At 35.2% G+C, this 15,664-nt stretch overlaps 1 protein-coding gene and 1 non-coding gene across 3 annotated transcripts; one reads left to right on the top strand and one right to left on the bottom strand.

Moving 5' to 3' along the window:
* Nucleotides 1-516: 516 nt before the first annotated feature.
* On the bottom strand, nucleotides 517-11,948 carry LOC105954989 (lysine-specific demethylase JMJ26). 2 transcript variants are annotated; one of them, XM_012978689.2, is made up of 15 exons: nucleotides 11,602-11,948; nucleotides 11,044-11,093; nucleotides 8,962-9,097; nucleotides 8,572-8,687; nucleotides 7,895-7,994; nucleotides 7,673-7,808; nucleotides 6,915-6,981; nucleotides 6,293-6,830; nucleotides 5,749-6,072; nucleotides 2,671-2,955; nucleotides 2,374-2,446; nucleotides 2,198-2,283; nucleotides 1,530-1,649; nucleotides 1,270-1,331; nucleotides 517-913 (listed from the first exon to the last, which is right to left on the bottom strand). In XM_012978689.2, the coding sequence occupies exons 3-15, from the start codon at nucleotides 9,034-9,036 to the stop codon at nucleotides 706-708; spliced, it is 2,190 nt and encodes a 729-aa protein (XP_012834143.1). In that variant the 5' UTR covers nucleotides 9,037-9,097; nucleotides 11,044-11,093; nucleotides 11,602-11,948; the 3' UTR covers nucleotides 517-705. The 2 variants fall into 2 exon arrangements, with proteins under 2 accessions (XP_012834143.1, XP_088677891.1); XM_088821765.1 differs by lacking the exons at nucleotides 11,044-11,093; nucleotides 11,602-11,948 and adding an exon at nucleotides 9,898-10,146.
* A 1,982-nt stretch (nucleotides 11,949-13,930) lies between these two features.
* On the top strand, nucleotides 13,931-14,063 carry LOC148768354 (small nucleolar RNA Z247). The gene has a single exon (XR_016033352.1). It is a non-coding gene; the product is annotated as a small nucleolar RNA Z247 (small nucleolar RNA).
* The last annotated feature ends 1,601 nt before the right edge of the window (nucleotides 14,064-15,664 follow it).

Here is a 15,664-nt window from a genome sequence, read left to right as displayed (position 1 = left end):
CAGTTTATTTTAACTAAGATGTTGTTTATTAATATAACTAAGTTGTACTCATTAATATAACTAAGCTGTACAAATCACCGCGTCGCTGTTACTGTTACTTTTCTTCCAGACCGAGCATCAGATCCAAAACGCGAAAGCGTACAAAAACTTTTGCAAAAAGGCAAAATATACATGTCCTTATAGCTATAGAGTATATCTTTTAGAGGCTTCCAACTAATTTTCCCTCATAATAGATAGACTAATAGAACTTGTGTTCTTTAAAATTAGTGGTAAAAAGAAGAAAACAAGGGATCACATGGCCCGACAAATGCTAGCTAAATCACTTGTTTGAACATGTGTAATTCGGTCTAAGGTTGAGCCAATCAACTCTCTAACCTCATTTTTCTAATTATCTGCCATGAAATTCAAAATCTCAAATTTCACCAAACGGTTCTAAGTACCAAAAATTCGGCATAGTCTACACCACTCTATGCGATGTTATACCCGGTGAAACACATTGGGTGATCGTGCATGATATACAGAACAACATAACATATTGCAGTAGCCTATATATAGTAATACATTTAATTTCAAGTTGATTCACCAGACTCAACAACATTCATAACATACACAGCTCTATCAATATTAACAAAAAAAAAAAGTATATATGGATCAAAACTATATACATTGGAAACATATAATTAATACAAAATGCATTTTTAATGGTTAAGAAGAGCCAGCACTGGAGTTTATTTTGTCCGTGAGGAGCGAAATCTCTTTTAAGAGATACTCTTTCATATGAGGTTGAAAAAGGTGGCCTTTCGTTACGAGAGCCAATTTCATCCTCTCCAACTCCCTCCTCGTTTGTGAATGACTAGGTCTCTCCCCTGGCTGTACATTCTCATGCTCAAACGGATTTCTTAAGGTATTATTACTGAAAGAATAAAAAACAAACGAGTGTCAAAATCGCCCATGAGAAGGCTATTTCTACTTCTTCCTTTAAAAAATAAAATAAAATAAATGATTTCAAATCAAGAAAATATCAAAGGATCAAGTTATGTCTAGGCTACTTATTATCAGAAATTTCTATCAATATCAAGCATGTGAAGGACATAAAAATAACATTTGTTCTCTATCAATATCAAACATCCGAGTTATTTCCATCGGCTAGTTATTCAACCACCAAATTCAATTACAGGTCTAGACTTTTGACCGTAAACAGAAAACAAAAACGAAAATGAATAATTAGACAAAAACTTAAATCATGGAAATCAAGAATATCCGACTTACAGATCAATCCTTTCCAAGTATTGCACAGCTTGGCATACGGCATAGAGAACCAGTGTTTTCACCTGTTTCATTAAGAGCCGTTAGATGCTTATTTAGTATTATTTATGTACACGAATCAGAGTTAGGCTGGAAACAAATATAACTAGAGAAAATTATACTTCTCATCCATACTTAGTAATAATCTTTTCAATTTATATATTTAAGATTTTAGTGAAGGAAATCCGTTTATATATTATACACAAATACATCAACTTACATACCTGCAACTTGTCTTCCTTGGAACTATGACTGTGAGGGAGACGCCGATATTCCGTCGATAGACGAATGCACTCACCAACACTTTCTGGTGAAACAAAGTTAGCAGAGACACTGGTGCACGACTGAAAGAGGAAAAACACAAAAATTAATTGCCAGTTAGCATGAAAATGCAAAAATGCATATGCGGAATGATAATTTATGAAGTTGTTTACAATGTTGTATACCAGTCGCATATTCTACTTGGCTTGTGTAACATTTTTTCAGACAATTCAAAATTTAAACAAAAAAGGGGAAAATTAACTGAGGAACCAAATTAACATTTAGCCATGCATAGAAATTAAAAAAGATGGTAGTCCGCGGTTTCGAGATACATCGAGTCTGTTAAGGCAATGTATATCATTTTGGAACAATAATTAATTATTTCATCTCTTATATTACTAAAAAGCCATATTTGCCTACCAAAAAAAAAAATTCAAAGAATCAAACAAAAGGAGATGGTTGAAATAACAAGAGAATGTAAAACATTGATGAAGTGAGCAAATCCTTCTCATTTTTTTTCCAAGACGAAGTAACCAAACTCAAGAGCGCATTAATTGCATTAACTAAAAACGAATAAACTACTTGAATAGCATAACAGCCAAATATCAGCAATTTGGACGACATATCGAACCTTTAAATTCCGAACTTGATAAGGGCAGCCAGCTGGTATAATCACTGCATCTCCTAATTTCTGAATAAAAGTCCATGGTTTGATTCCTACAAAGAAAGAAGTACCAACATATATATAATCAGTATCCCTGGCAATTATCGATATTACCCCCATTAAAACGCAGAAAACATACTAACCATATACTGCTTTCAGGTTCCGTTTATGCTCCCCCGTTAGGTAAAATGCTTTCTCATGAATAGGGTGAAACAACTGCACATGAATAGACGAAAAATAAATAAGTACTATTTTAAATGATTTAATACTTCGCCAAAAAGAAAGAAGAATAAAAACCATCTAATAAATTTTACAACATTATTTGTTTCGAATTCTGCTCGACAAACAAGAAGTACTGCCATATGAGAAATAATCCACAAAACGCCAAAAAAGAAAGTTGGCAATTGTTCCATTAAACTCAGAGTTTAGAATATAATTACTTGTTGCAGAGGGAATTTATGTCTGAACTGTCCGTAATGCCTCCTAAGATATTCCTCCAATTTAGGAACATCTTGTCTCCTGAAAACATCCCAGACAGCACCGCCTTTTTGTTCATCGAACCTTTGCTCATTGTTTGCTAAGGTTGAAGAATCGATTTTTTCTTTTCCCTTATTTTTATTTTCCCTTTCATTTTGTTGATTTCTCATGGCGTTTTCATTTGCTTTCTCATTACTTGCAGAAGATACAACTGGGTCCTGGGCAGCAGTATGCATCAAGATATTGACCTGAAAAAGAATTTAAATAACAAAAATAAGGAAAGTGAAAAGTATGGACGATAGAATTTAAATAAGGAACATTGCGTTGACGACTAGCATAAAGTTGTTGTGGTCGTTTTGCTTGAATGGAATATAGTTCAAATTTGGACGATAGAGTAAAAGCACAATCTTACAATAGTAACATCGGACACCAAAATAAAGATTTATCATTGAGTTAGCTATTTATTAGACATCTTTTACAGGAAGTCAACCAAACGTCACAACTTAAAAGCAAGATAATTGCCTAAAGCTAAAAACAACTACCTAGGAAACTAATATTCTTGTATTTATTGTTATTGCATCATACTTGTTCCTATGCCTTTCCATTTGAAGAAAACTTTACTTATGAACACGCTTCCGGTTTTTGACATTGTTAGAAGATAAAGGCTATGTTTGTTACGGTTTTCAAATTATTTTCACTCTTTCCCCAAAATAAAATTATCTTTCTACAATATTTTCACAAACTTTTCCCAAAAACACTTCAAATGTTTATCTCTCTAACAAACATGATTTCACTGCTACAATGAAAATTGTCTTCACTAAAATACAAACTAAAATCACTTTATTTTATAAATTCTTCTTCCAAAATACATTTTTCCAACACCTTTTAGACATGATTTGACTGGCTTCAGTATAAATTGTCTCTCTCAAAACACAAACAAATTTTATTTTATTTTCAAATCCTTCTTCCAAAACATCTTTCTCCAGAATAAAATGAAAATGGAAGCCCAAAAGCATACCAAACATACGTATCCCACATCGATTATTTATTGTGCTACGATGCCGTGATAAATTGGCTAGGGTATAACTCATCTCCAAGTATAGTATATATTAGAAATAACTAAGATTTTTAGCTTAATTATGGTATACTAGTTGGTATATACTCTTTATTTAGCTTAGAGTAACTTGTGTACGCCGATGTATTGTTTTTACTTAATATGTTACGAAAGGAATTCTTCACCTATCTTTTCTCACATGGTACGTACCGGAGCAAGTTGTCACATGGTACCGGAGCAAGTTGTCACATGGTACATTTGCATGCGGTGATGGAACCCCCCTCCAAAACTCAAGGTTTACCATTTAATGCCCTAAAACATAGATATGCTTATAAAATGGGATTTTGGCTTCATCTAAACTTGAAATTTGAAAATGGTCTTGTTGAACCGCACATGCTAAGTTTCCTACATTTTGATATCTAAAAGATATTCTTATTTCCCTTTTCATCGAGTCTAGTAATTATACTCCTATTAGTGGGCTAGGTATTTTCCATATTTGTGATGATCGATAATCAAATCATATCTAAACAATATCACCACCATAACCATCAAAACAAATCAAACATACCTTGTTCTTGCATAGTAGTTAGAGATGAAAATTTGCATATATAGTTTAGCTTATATAGCTTTGTATAATAGATGATATCGTGCTTTCAAATGCTAGAAAACGCCAAAACAAAACCTTAACTCTTTGAGCAGTTTCACAAGGTTTCCGCTCAACTATCCAAGGTTGAAGCATGGTTGAAGTTGAATCTACGTTAATAGATTTTTTTAAGTCATAGGGAAGAAGTCTTTCCTAGTTTGGCTACGTCTGGAATTTGGATCATCGATTTCAATACGAAGAAATGGAAAGTGTATAAGGAAATGAAAAGAAGATTTCTTGAAATAAAAAAATATGTTTGGTTAATAATAAAATAGTAATGAAAATCTTGATTTAATGATCTCCGACAGCGACGTCCGACCTACCGCAATGTTCGACAATGAAAGGAGGATGTGCGACGGCAACATCCGGTTATGTCATTGAAACGTACTTGGTGACCAAAACAAAATTCCATTTCATTTGTTGGATCGTATTGGGTTTGTATTTGGAAGTGTTAGAACAGTATTAAAAGTTCGGTTTCGGTTCAAATAGTATAGCTTTGAAGCTTATCTATAGATTTATGGTTTTCATTGCGACCCTTGAGCTTCTCCGGGATTACATGAGGTACTTCCACATTCACTTGAACATGCACATTATGAGTTCTAGTTATGCATAACACCAACACATTTTCTATCTAATCCTATTCATTATTCCTTCTTTGCATCCACTTGAAGATGCACATTATGACAAACAACAGACAATGTGTTCCAAGCATAATGTTGTCTCTATAGATTAAGTAGACACTAATCTCTAGTGATAGTAATGTCTCAATCCACAAAATATTCTAAGTTACAAAACCTTACTATAGCTCAAAAATTACACGGTAAAGGGAAAACAACTCATTGAACTTTTATGCCTCCACTTGATTAAGAATTATTGTATAACTACTATTCCTAAGTCTTAAGCATATTCAACATGATTCAACAATTAAGATTTACAAAAACAATGATTGTTCCGTATAAGAAACAAAAATTGAAAAAAAAAAAAAAAATCCTATTTACAAGTGCTAGTTATGCATTGCAAATATTAAGTTGTCTTGTATTACCATTTTTGTAAAACATGAATTTTGGTAGTTGGTAGTACCTCACCAATACCAATTCCTAAGAACATTAACATATTGACACTCCAAAAAAAAAAATTGATTGCTTAAGATCCACATAAGATGTTAATATATTTGGTGGTAATTCGCCAATATCAATCCTTAAGATCCACATACGATGCTAACACATCACTAAATCTCCTTGGGAGATGTACTGTTTCTATTGATGCAGTAGGAAGTCTAATGGAAAAATAACACTCAATTTAATAAAGATAGATATAACAGAAAAAATGTAGAAAAAAATGTACCATATCTGAAAGAGCATATTGGAGCTTGGTTGCGGAACAAAAGCCAAGGTGCTCATCGACTCCATAACCAAAGCATATCTTTGGACCCAACTCTAGCTTCAAAGATTTCTTTGGTGTTTTAGCTGGCATGTTGAGGTAGCCAGCTTGATGAGTATAATGCTTGAAAGGCAAGCATTTGACAAACTCTTGCAAATGCCTCGGCAGTCGTTCTGCAAATGATTCAGCTGGAGGCCAATCTTCCAACTTTAATATTTTGGGCCGACCTTCACTGTCCCAGAGGCCTTCAGTGTATCCTTTGAAAAATTGGTGTATGTTAATTGTTTCCTGCATGTCATAGTCCCAAAATCAAATTATTACAACACGAAAACAAAAGTAAACAAGAAGAATGTGTGGCTAGCAACCGACCATCTAAAACGTATGTAACGATTTATTAGAAAATTAATTATTAGATAATCTAACAAAAGGATGAGGAATCCAAATCACATAATCCGGATTATAATTTGCGTCTCTGATAGGGTAAAACATACTAGGGAAGTTGACTTACCTCACACCAATTTAAGCAGTTCGTTACGCTGAACTCAAGAATACGCAAGTCATGAGTGCTTTTGATTTTGCGAGAAGCACGCCACATGACTAATGGTTCCCAGCTCAACCCAGCCGTTCTTCGGAGGACGTTAGGGACTATTACAGGCTCACCTTTATATAGGTGCCATTGGAAATGTTTTTCGTCCGCTGTTTCAACGGCCTCAACTGTGGGACAATGGAAGTGATCCGATTCACTCCCATGATTATATCCCGAGCATGAGCATGCTCCTTCAGAAGGTTCATGAGCATCAGCTACGGATTCTGCTTTTGTTAGCAGTTCCGATATCCAGTTAACTGAATATGTGGACTTCAACTCCAGAATCCTAGGACCACAGCCCCCCATACCTTGAGATGGACAAATAATGTTGCCGTTATTTGTCAGTTTACAGTAAGAAATAAATCCGTCTCTAATCTCTTGGCAGCAGCTCACACAAAGCTTGTATGAACAGTTTGGGCAGCTTCGGTGAATATCAAATACTGAAGATTTGCAATTACCGCTGCACAAAATAAGTTCTAAAATCAACATTTTGCATATTGGAGCAGAGAATTATCGAGAAAAGAAATTGGTTCAAAATATCCACCATTTTTTCAGTTGATATTCATGGCTAAGGTTTGCTTTGGGAAGCCGTAGTCCTGCAACCGATAAGCCTGTCCAACCAAAAGAATATTGTAATTCATCAAGCACTGAAACTATAAGTGATAGGGAAAATAAAAAATCCTATTAATTATGTTCATATCCAGCACTATGAAACAAAAATCATTATGATAGACTGGTTAGCATAAATTTTTTTTATAATGCACATGGATGGAATCAATCACAATTCACATCAAGCAGAATTAATTTAATGCCAGCTACATTAAATTAATGTAAAATATTTAAATAATAAAATACTTTACGGTAATTTTGAATGTAGAGTTATTACTTCTCAAAAAAATTGAAGCACATCATCAAGTAAACAATAGCCAAAAAAAAGAAAAGAAAAGAAAAGGAAAAAATCCTTCCAACTTTTTATTCCATTAGAAACATAGATTGTTTCTTGCTCTTAATCATATGCGTTATGTTATATAGACTCTCTTTATTGGTAAACTTGTCGAGCTATTCAGGAAAACAGAGACACCTAAAACAACAATCTCTGTTTTAAAAGCAAAAATACTTCTACATCGCAGAAAATAATATTGTTAGTTGTCTCCCTGAGATTTTCAAAATTGAAGATTGTTGAGTGCCATTAAATACCATTCTAAGACTCTTTGACTTTCTTTTCAGGCAGCGAATTCAAACTAAGCTTCCAAACAAAAAGCGTAATCTAGGTGAACTTCAACACTCGTAACAAAAAGTTACCTTGAATTCTGGCCTCGTGTTCTTTTTCCATATTTTGCTCAGCGACAAAGTTCTTCAAGAAAGAAAGAAGTACTCGAACAATATACTTTGAGTACTGACTCTTGTCACTAATGCAAAGGTCTGGCATCAGCAATTCCTAAAATGAAAGAACAATAAAACTAATTAAAAAACATATAATTCTACATCAAGATAAAATCAAGATAAGTGTACTTTAATACGAACTTGATTGGCCACATCAGACTGTAAGCAAGCTGTACAGTTGCAAATGTTACGACAACTGGGGCAGGCTTCAGCAAAATATGTCTCATGCATCCTTGCATACCTGTAATTACCACAAAGATCTAGTAAATATATATGCAAGAACACTGTCGAAAAGAAATAAATATAAGCCTCAACCTGAAAGGGCATGGACCCATCTTCCAAAGAGAAGATAATAACTATACCGTTTAGGCAGTAAAATCGAAAATCAAGTTTGCTGAAGAACAACTCAGAAATTCCACGTATATTTCAGTCACATGAAGCAGCTTACCAAATAATTTGACATTGAAGAGTAAAGATAAAACAAAGATTTAAGGTATACAAACATATAATTGACAATGAAACTGAATACTGTTGTCGTGCAGATGAAACTTAACCATATTATGGCAGAAAACACAAAACAACTAATTATTTCATGCTATCAGTACACGGAGAGAGAAAATATGCAATAGTTGGCGAAAAAGAATGTCATCCTGTAATTTTCTATCTTCCACATTTATTCTCGACGTGTTGTCAGCATAAAAAAGGAAAGTTTCCAGTATAATCACTTGTGCATAAGATGATTCCAACCAATAATTTTTGTCATAAGAAAAGATGTTAGCTGAAAGACGAGAACAAAAAAATAACCCACAATTCCTCACCATTTGGTGATGCATGTAATACAATAACCCTTCTTATTGCACCTTGTGCATCTTACGACTCTTCCTTTGTCGTTTCGGCGACATTGATGGCAATTATTTGAATCGCTTCTTTTCTTCTGTCAAACCCAAAGAAAAAATACATTAACATAGGAACTCATTGTCCTCACTTTTGAATATCAATTCTTATTCCGTTTTTAGAACTAGGATCTGAAGTTGAAAAAAATTGTTAAAAGGAAAAATAAAATGTCGTTCATCGTTATGAAATGGGCAAGGATATGATAGAATTTCAAATCTTGATTGATATACAGAATACACAGAAGGCAATATGTTGTTTTCCTTTTCTCATTTTTGTTTTCGATAGATCTGTCACAATTAATATTACTAGTTTACCTTTAAGTTGGGTTCATTCATCTGCATATTTTCAGCAGAAGATGCATCTTCATTTGTACTTCTCCACGGCATCATTTCAACTCCTAATTGTCTTTGTAAATCTTGTTTTTCTCAATCAGGCACCGCGTTCTCTTAACTGCAATGGCAAAAATGTATGCATAATTGTTCCAGGGAAGACCAAATAAGGATGTCTTACCAGCAAAAAAGGAAAATTGTGTTGATTACTGTAATCCGATACTGCTTACTGCAATCTAATACTGACTATTGCAATTTTATGCTTATTAGTATAATCTTATGCAGATTTACAAAATATATAAATAATTTTCCTTTTCACCGACCAAAAACGTTTTTACTTACCATGCGTGTAAAATGGAGGGCCCCAGGAAGTAAATCTCGAATTATATTCCTTAAGGACATTCTAGGAAATTTATTTATATTATTGCTACTTACTACTTATGCATATCAACAGAATATATAAATAATTTTCCTTTTCACCGACCAAAAAAACTTTTTAACTTGCCATGCCTGTAAATTGGAGTAATCCAGGAAGAAAATCTAGAATTAGCATTCCTTAAGGACATTTTAGAAAGAAGAAAATTATTTTATATTATTGCTACTTACTACTTATGCACACTGACAATGAAACTGGTCCTAGTTCTCCATAACCACTAAAACAATCACCAAAAGGAGGCATAAGAAAACTAGTCCAAAATTTAATCTTCAAAATCAAGATGACAACAAACACATATTCTTTTCTAATCTAAACTAAAAGATATCGTGTAAATCATGAAATGAAACGTGAAAGTGATGAAAATTAGACAGCCGGAGAGAGATGGACACCACTCAGTTAATCAAGTTTAAGAAAAAAATGGAAAACCAACAAAAAATAATATAAAAACATAGGCATCATTCAAACACAAAATGAAGTAAAATCACCTAAATCAGATTGCAAACTCCTCTGAGTTTGAACCTTTGATAAGAGAAAACGATGAGATGGGATGGAAAATTGAACAAGGGATTGAGAGGTGCGGAGAATGTGTGAAAAAGTAGAATGGGAGTAGGGAGGGGAGGGTAAAATTTATTTGTGGGAAGCTCCGCCAATAGAAGCGATAAGGTGAGCATTGATTGTATCGATCCCTAATAAATTGATTCATATCCAATGACGATACCAGCTGATATTAGCAGTTGCACCAATAGTAGCTGGCAGCAAAATGACATTTGGCGAGATATGAAATGTACCATACAGTCTATTGTGAAGTTCCTAGAGCCATTAATTTAGGTATGAAAAAAGCAAAAACTCAAGGACTGAACAACCCAAGACCATTGCTAAAAATCTCTTTTGTGATAAAAATTCGGCCTGGTTTAATTTTATCGTGTTTTATCTTCTAAATGATCCGTCCTGGATTCATTGTATCATAATTAGCCTATATTAGAATAGAAAGGTATAAAAAACAAGTTAAGTGCACTCCTTAAATGCATAAGCAAACTAGTTATTTTATTCAAGACCGTACCTCGTGGCCAATAAATCATTGAAAATTAGTAGTTAACCGGTACCACAGGTACAATGACAGAACAGTGGAAATCAGAATTTCAATTGTTTTATTACCATGATACACAAAAGAGTCCTATTTATAAGGGTTCAATTCTCTTGCATTTCTTAAGTGTGTTATCTTATATTAAAGTCAAGGGTTCAATTCTCTTTGGGGACAGTTTGTAGGCCATTTATAAGGCCAATTTTTTTTAAGAAACTACAACACTTACCAACTGGGCTAGTATACAACGGCTTCTTGACTGGTCTGGCTTTCTTTCTAATTTTTATTTTCCTAAAATCAAATTTATTTTTAACTTATTGACAAGTTAATCATTGTATATCCTGGAAACTCATCTCAATACTTGAAAAATAGTAACTGACAACATTAAATAACTCCTAGTATGTCATGTTTGTATAACTAAGTCACGCAGTCATTTCCTTGATATTTGCTCTTTCATATTAATGGTATCAGATGAATACACTTGTCGATTATTTGACTCTCAACAGAGCACTACTAAGACTACTCTTCCACATCCAGATTAAATTATTACCTGATACTGAAAATACATCTCTAGCCAACTCTCGATCATGCCCCATAGTCCTTCAAATAATGAGAATTAAAATTAGTAGGAACCATCAGGTTACAATGAAGATGAAATAAATAACTTTTGGACGAGTAATTTCCTACAGAGAATACGAGTTCTAAATAAGGAGCAATAAATGCAGCAGTATGTCAGAAGAAACCTAAGACGCTTTTCTATAACCTACATCCATCGAGTGTACTTGACAACAGAAATTGCAGCAGTTGACAAATTAGGCATTATCATATGAAACAACGAAAAAGGTGTCCTTGAGTATCCTTTGTAAATTTACAGTTAATGGAAAATAAAATCACAAATAATCACTTAAACATATAAATTGATATAATACTGAATCTCCCATGAGTTCAATTAGGTATGAGGTTCCCCAATTAATTGTTAAAATTTCACACTGCTATCAAAAAAAGGCATAGAGAAAGGCAATTACATACTGCTATGAAACAAAAAATCATAGAGAAAGGCAATTGTATTTTCAAATAATTCACCAAAACAGTAAATTTAATGGCTTACAATCTGGAAATAGCCATCCGATGAAGAATTTCCACATCCGATTTACTCCATATATCTCCCACCACCATAACCACGGCGGCGAGCATAGCCGGAGCACATTAACCAATACAGTAGTCGTATTGTTGGAATGCCTGTTATTTTCCCATCTCCTCTTCACCAGCTCCATCCTCGATTCATCGTGCTCCGAGAAATAATACGGCGAGGGATAACGTCCGGTGGCTGTGGCGGTGGCGGCGGTGGCGACGGCGGCGACGGTGGGCATGGACATTGCAACGGGGTTTAATCTGGGGAGTGGGGAGATGACAACTGATCGTCGGAAATTAAACTAGGCATTAATGTAACTTCATCGCCCAAACTAAACGTTAATATGACTATTACCCCTCTAACTAACAATTATTGCAGTTAAACCCTATTATTATTTTTTTCAAGTTGAAGAACCGAAAAAAAAAGAAAATGCTCTTTACGGTTTAATAACTGCTATTTACCGTTCAAAGTAAAAAACAGTTTATCTCTCTAAAACCCCTAAAATTCTAAATTCTCTCCAATTACCCCCCATTCCAAAAATTTCAGAAAAATTTTTTTTTTTCGAAAAATTTCGAAATCAACCAAATTTCGAGCTTGGGCTTCGATTTTTTCAGGTAATTTCAACACCTACATGTGTTATATGCAATGGGTAACTCGATTTTGCAACCAATTTCATGTTTAAAAGCCCTACAAATCGATTTGTAGGGCTTTTGAAATTTTCGGAACTTATACCCCAACGCCCAAATCGGGCGCCGGCTGCATGAACGGACGCCCAAAGTGGGCGTCTGTTCATGCTGCCGGCGCCCGATTTGGGCGTTGAATCAATGTTTGAACGCCCGGTTTGGGCGTTTCCCGGGCGAACCGGCGCCCGGTCCAGGCGTCGGTTCGGCCGGGAAACGCCCAAACCGGGCGTTCGGTTTAAATTTTTTTTTTTTTTTTTTTTTTTTTTATTTCTGATTTAAAATAAATATTTTTTATTCTGATTTAAAATAAGTTAGTTTAATATAATTTAGTTAATTCAAAGAAAATTATAATAATTTTATGTTTACAGGATGTCTAATTGGGCGAAAAAATTCGGACTGGGAAAAGGGAAAGGACTCCTGATTCGTCCTCCTGCAGATCCGGTGGAGGAGAATACTGCGGAACGGGAGGGAAGGACACATAATAGAAATGTTACAGGTTCTAAACGTCGTGGGGAACGCACTGGTGCTTTTGTACCCCCACGTACGATGATTCAGGAGGAGACAGAGACAGAGGCCGAGCAGGAGATGGATGCACCCATGGATGCATATATGCAGCCGCAGGAGTACGAGTACGATCCACAACTACGCTTTCAGCAGAAGTATCAGTTTCCGGTGCCGGATTTTCCATCCGATGACGATTACGAGGATGTTCGGACTCCGACTCCGCCTCCTGTCCCGATGGGTGGTACTTTCGATGGTTCTAATCCTGTCTCGAGGTCCCGCACCGCTCCGAGAAAAAAACTTCCTTCTCGACCTTGGATGTTGACCGGTGAGACACCCGGTGGACCTCGCTGTGTTCGCTATCCCGATCTTCATTCGATAAATTCATTTATGTTCGTATATCACACCAATAAGAATGATTTGTGAAGAAATTGTCTTGAGAGCAATTTTTTTTAGAGAGAGAGAGAGAGAGAGTTTTTTTGAACGGTAAATAGCCTTTTTCAAACGGTAAAAAGCAAATCCCAAAAAAAATCATCAAATCATACTATGGAAGAGACTTCGATTGTTATTCGAATCACTCTTGAAACCCGTTATTCAACTTGTTCCAATATTTATCATTATTTTGAATTTTAGCACAACTTCTAACATTGTTCGATATATAAAATTTAGACTAATATTATAATTAGAGTTGGTATTAGCTCATCTTTAAGTTAAAAGCACCTAATGAATCATGTCACTTTCAGACTTTGCAACTCGTAGCATGATTTAATTTTGTGTAAATTACAGCCACCCTCCTAAGGTAATGTCAAATTACATAAAAAATTAAATATATATTTAGGTAGTTACAACCATCCACTCAACTGTATATTTATTGTCTTACACTTCCACTCTTATAGTGTACGGTTGGCTCTCTCACACCACCTCTTGCCCCGCTTATTCAACAAGCGCAGACTACAAGTAACGCTTGGACAACGCTTGCACACACCTATGCCCGTCCCTCCCGTGGTCTTATCAAACAAATCAAAGACCAAACTAAAAAGGTCGTCAAAGGTTCTCAAATCATCACTTTGTACATGCAATTTATCAAAACACGAACTGACGAATTGACTGCTCTTGGCAAACCCATGGACCATGATGATCTTATTGAGAACATTCTCGATGGTCTTGATGACGACTATAAACCTATTATTGATGTTGTTGAAGGTCGTGAAACCCCAATCACCTTTAATGAGATCCATGAAAAATTGATCAATAAGGAACTCTCTTTGCGGGCTCAACAACCCTCAACATCACCGTTTCAAGCTACTGCCAACTTTGCTCATCGTAACAACACTTCTGGTGTCTATACCAAACGACCATCTGTGCAACACACTTTATCTGGCGCTCACCATGTACGCGTGCGTACCTCCAGCCCATCGACCTCCCTCTCGCCCATATCTTGGAAATTGCCAAGGTTGTCGGGCACTAGGTCACACAGTCCAACAACTGTATTTCGATTGGTGTCTACTTCTCACTCGCATTCGACATCGCTTATGCAAACACAATGTCACATCGATCACCAACCCAACCACGTCAACCTCGTGCACATGTTGCAACCAACCACTCATTTGATACTCTTGATTGACTTCTTGACAGTGGTGCTTCCCATCATGCCACTTGTGATTTGGGCAATCTTTCTCTTCATACTCCTTATGCTGGCTCTGACGATATTATGATTGGATGGCATAGCTCTTTCTATTACCCACAATTGTTCTATATATCTCTCACTACATCTACTAATATTTTTCCTTGCATAATGTTTAGGAAATCAAGCTTATTACGACATCAAGGCATCGAATTTTAGGGTTAAAATTCCACATGTAAATGTCAAATCGCATATGCAAGGAGTTTTTTGCAAAAACGATAACCTAGCTGAGAAAACACACAAATGCATATCTTTGTGGGTTCTTCCACTATAGGAGTTTGGTATACTTGAAGATATGAAATAGGCTGCGGCTATATGCAATACTCATTCCACTTGTGCAAGACCAAATTAAAGAAAGATTCCAAAAGATTCTATTTTATTAAGATGGAATGACAAATATGCCCATAAATTAAATTGGTTTTTTTTTCCTCATGCAAGACCAAAATACAAATAATGAAGAAAAAAACAAAAAAAAAAAGAAAACCTAGAAGCGTGAATTAAAAAAACAAACAGCCCCCCTGAAACCCTACCTACGCCCACCTTTTCCGCCGCTCAAGCTCCGCCGCCGATCGCCGCCGCCACCACACACAATCATGGGTGACCTAAATCTGCCCAAAAAAAGAGGAAAAACAAATTAAATTTGAAACTGGTAAAAATCGACACCAAGGTGCGAAAAACTATGCTACAAATCGACACTTAAGCGTCGAATTGCATAGGTAAAAATCGACATTGACATGTCGAATTTATAGTACAAATTCAAATGTCGAATTTTATACCTCAAAATCGACATCTAAATGTCGATTTTTACCTGTAAAATTCGACATGTACATGTCGAATTCGTTTGTGCGGGATTTTATTTTTGGAAAATCGATATTCTAGCTAAAAAAACCGATAAATGCATCTTCTTGGGTTCTTTCATCGTAGAATCTTATATTTTGATGTTTTCTGACTCTATACTTGCCATCTTTGTTAGATTTGTTGAGTTTTGATAATTTTGAATATCTGGGTTTTGTGGGTTTATGGAGGAGGAAGGAGAAAGGTCTTGTGGGTTTTGGAAGATGAAGAAGATGAGAGTTTATCTTGTGATTTTGTGGTCTTGTATAGGGATTTTTGTGTTTTTGAATTTTTGGTCTTGCACATTAGGAATTTTCTATATTTTTAATAAGTAAGG

The sequence above is a fragment of the Erythranthe guttata genome, chromosome 8, assembly GCF_056151865.1.
Source record: "Erythranthe guttata isolate IM_541 chromosome 8, IM_541, whole genome shotgun sequence".
Classification (NCBI taxonomy): domain Eukaryota; kingdom Viridiplantae; phylum Streptophyta; class Magnoliopsida; order Lamiales; family Phrymaceae; genus Erythranthe; species Erythranthe guttata.
This window is presented reverse-complemented; position numbering and strand designations above follow the sequence as displayed.

Excerpts from the sequence above, each read along its gene's own strand:
- LOC105954989 (XM_012978689.2), bottom strand. The coding sequence starts at position 9,036 with ATGATGCCGTGGAGAAGTACAAATGAAGATGCATCTTCTGCTGAAAAT. Across the intron at positions 7,809-7,894 it reads AGTCTGATGTGGCCAATCAA|GAATTGCTGATGCCAGACCT; the intron begins GTTCGTATTAAA and ends CTTTCATTTTAG. Across the intron at positions 914-1,269 it reads TACTTGGAAAGGATTGATCT|TAATAATACCTTAAGAAATC; the intron begins GTAAGTCGGATA and ends TTATTCTTTCAG.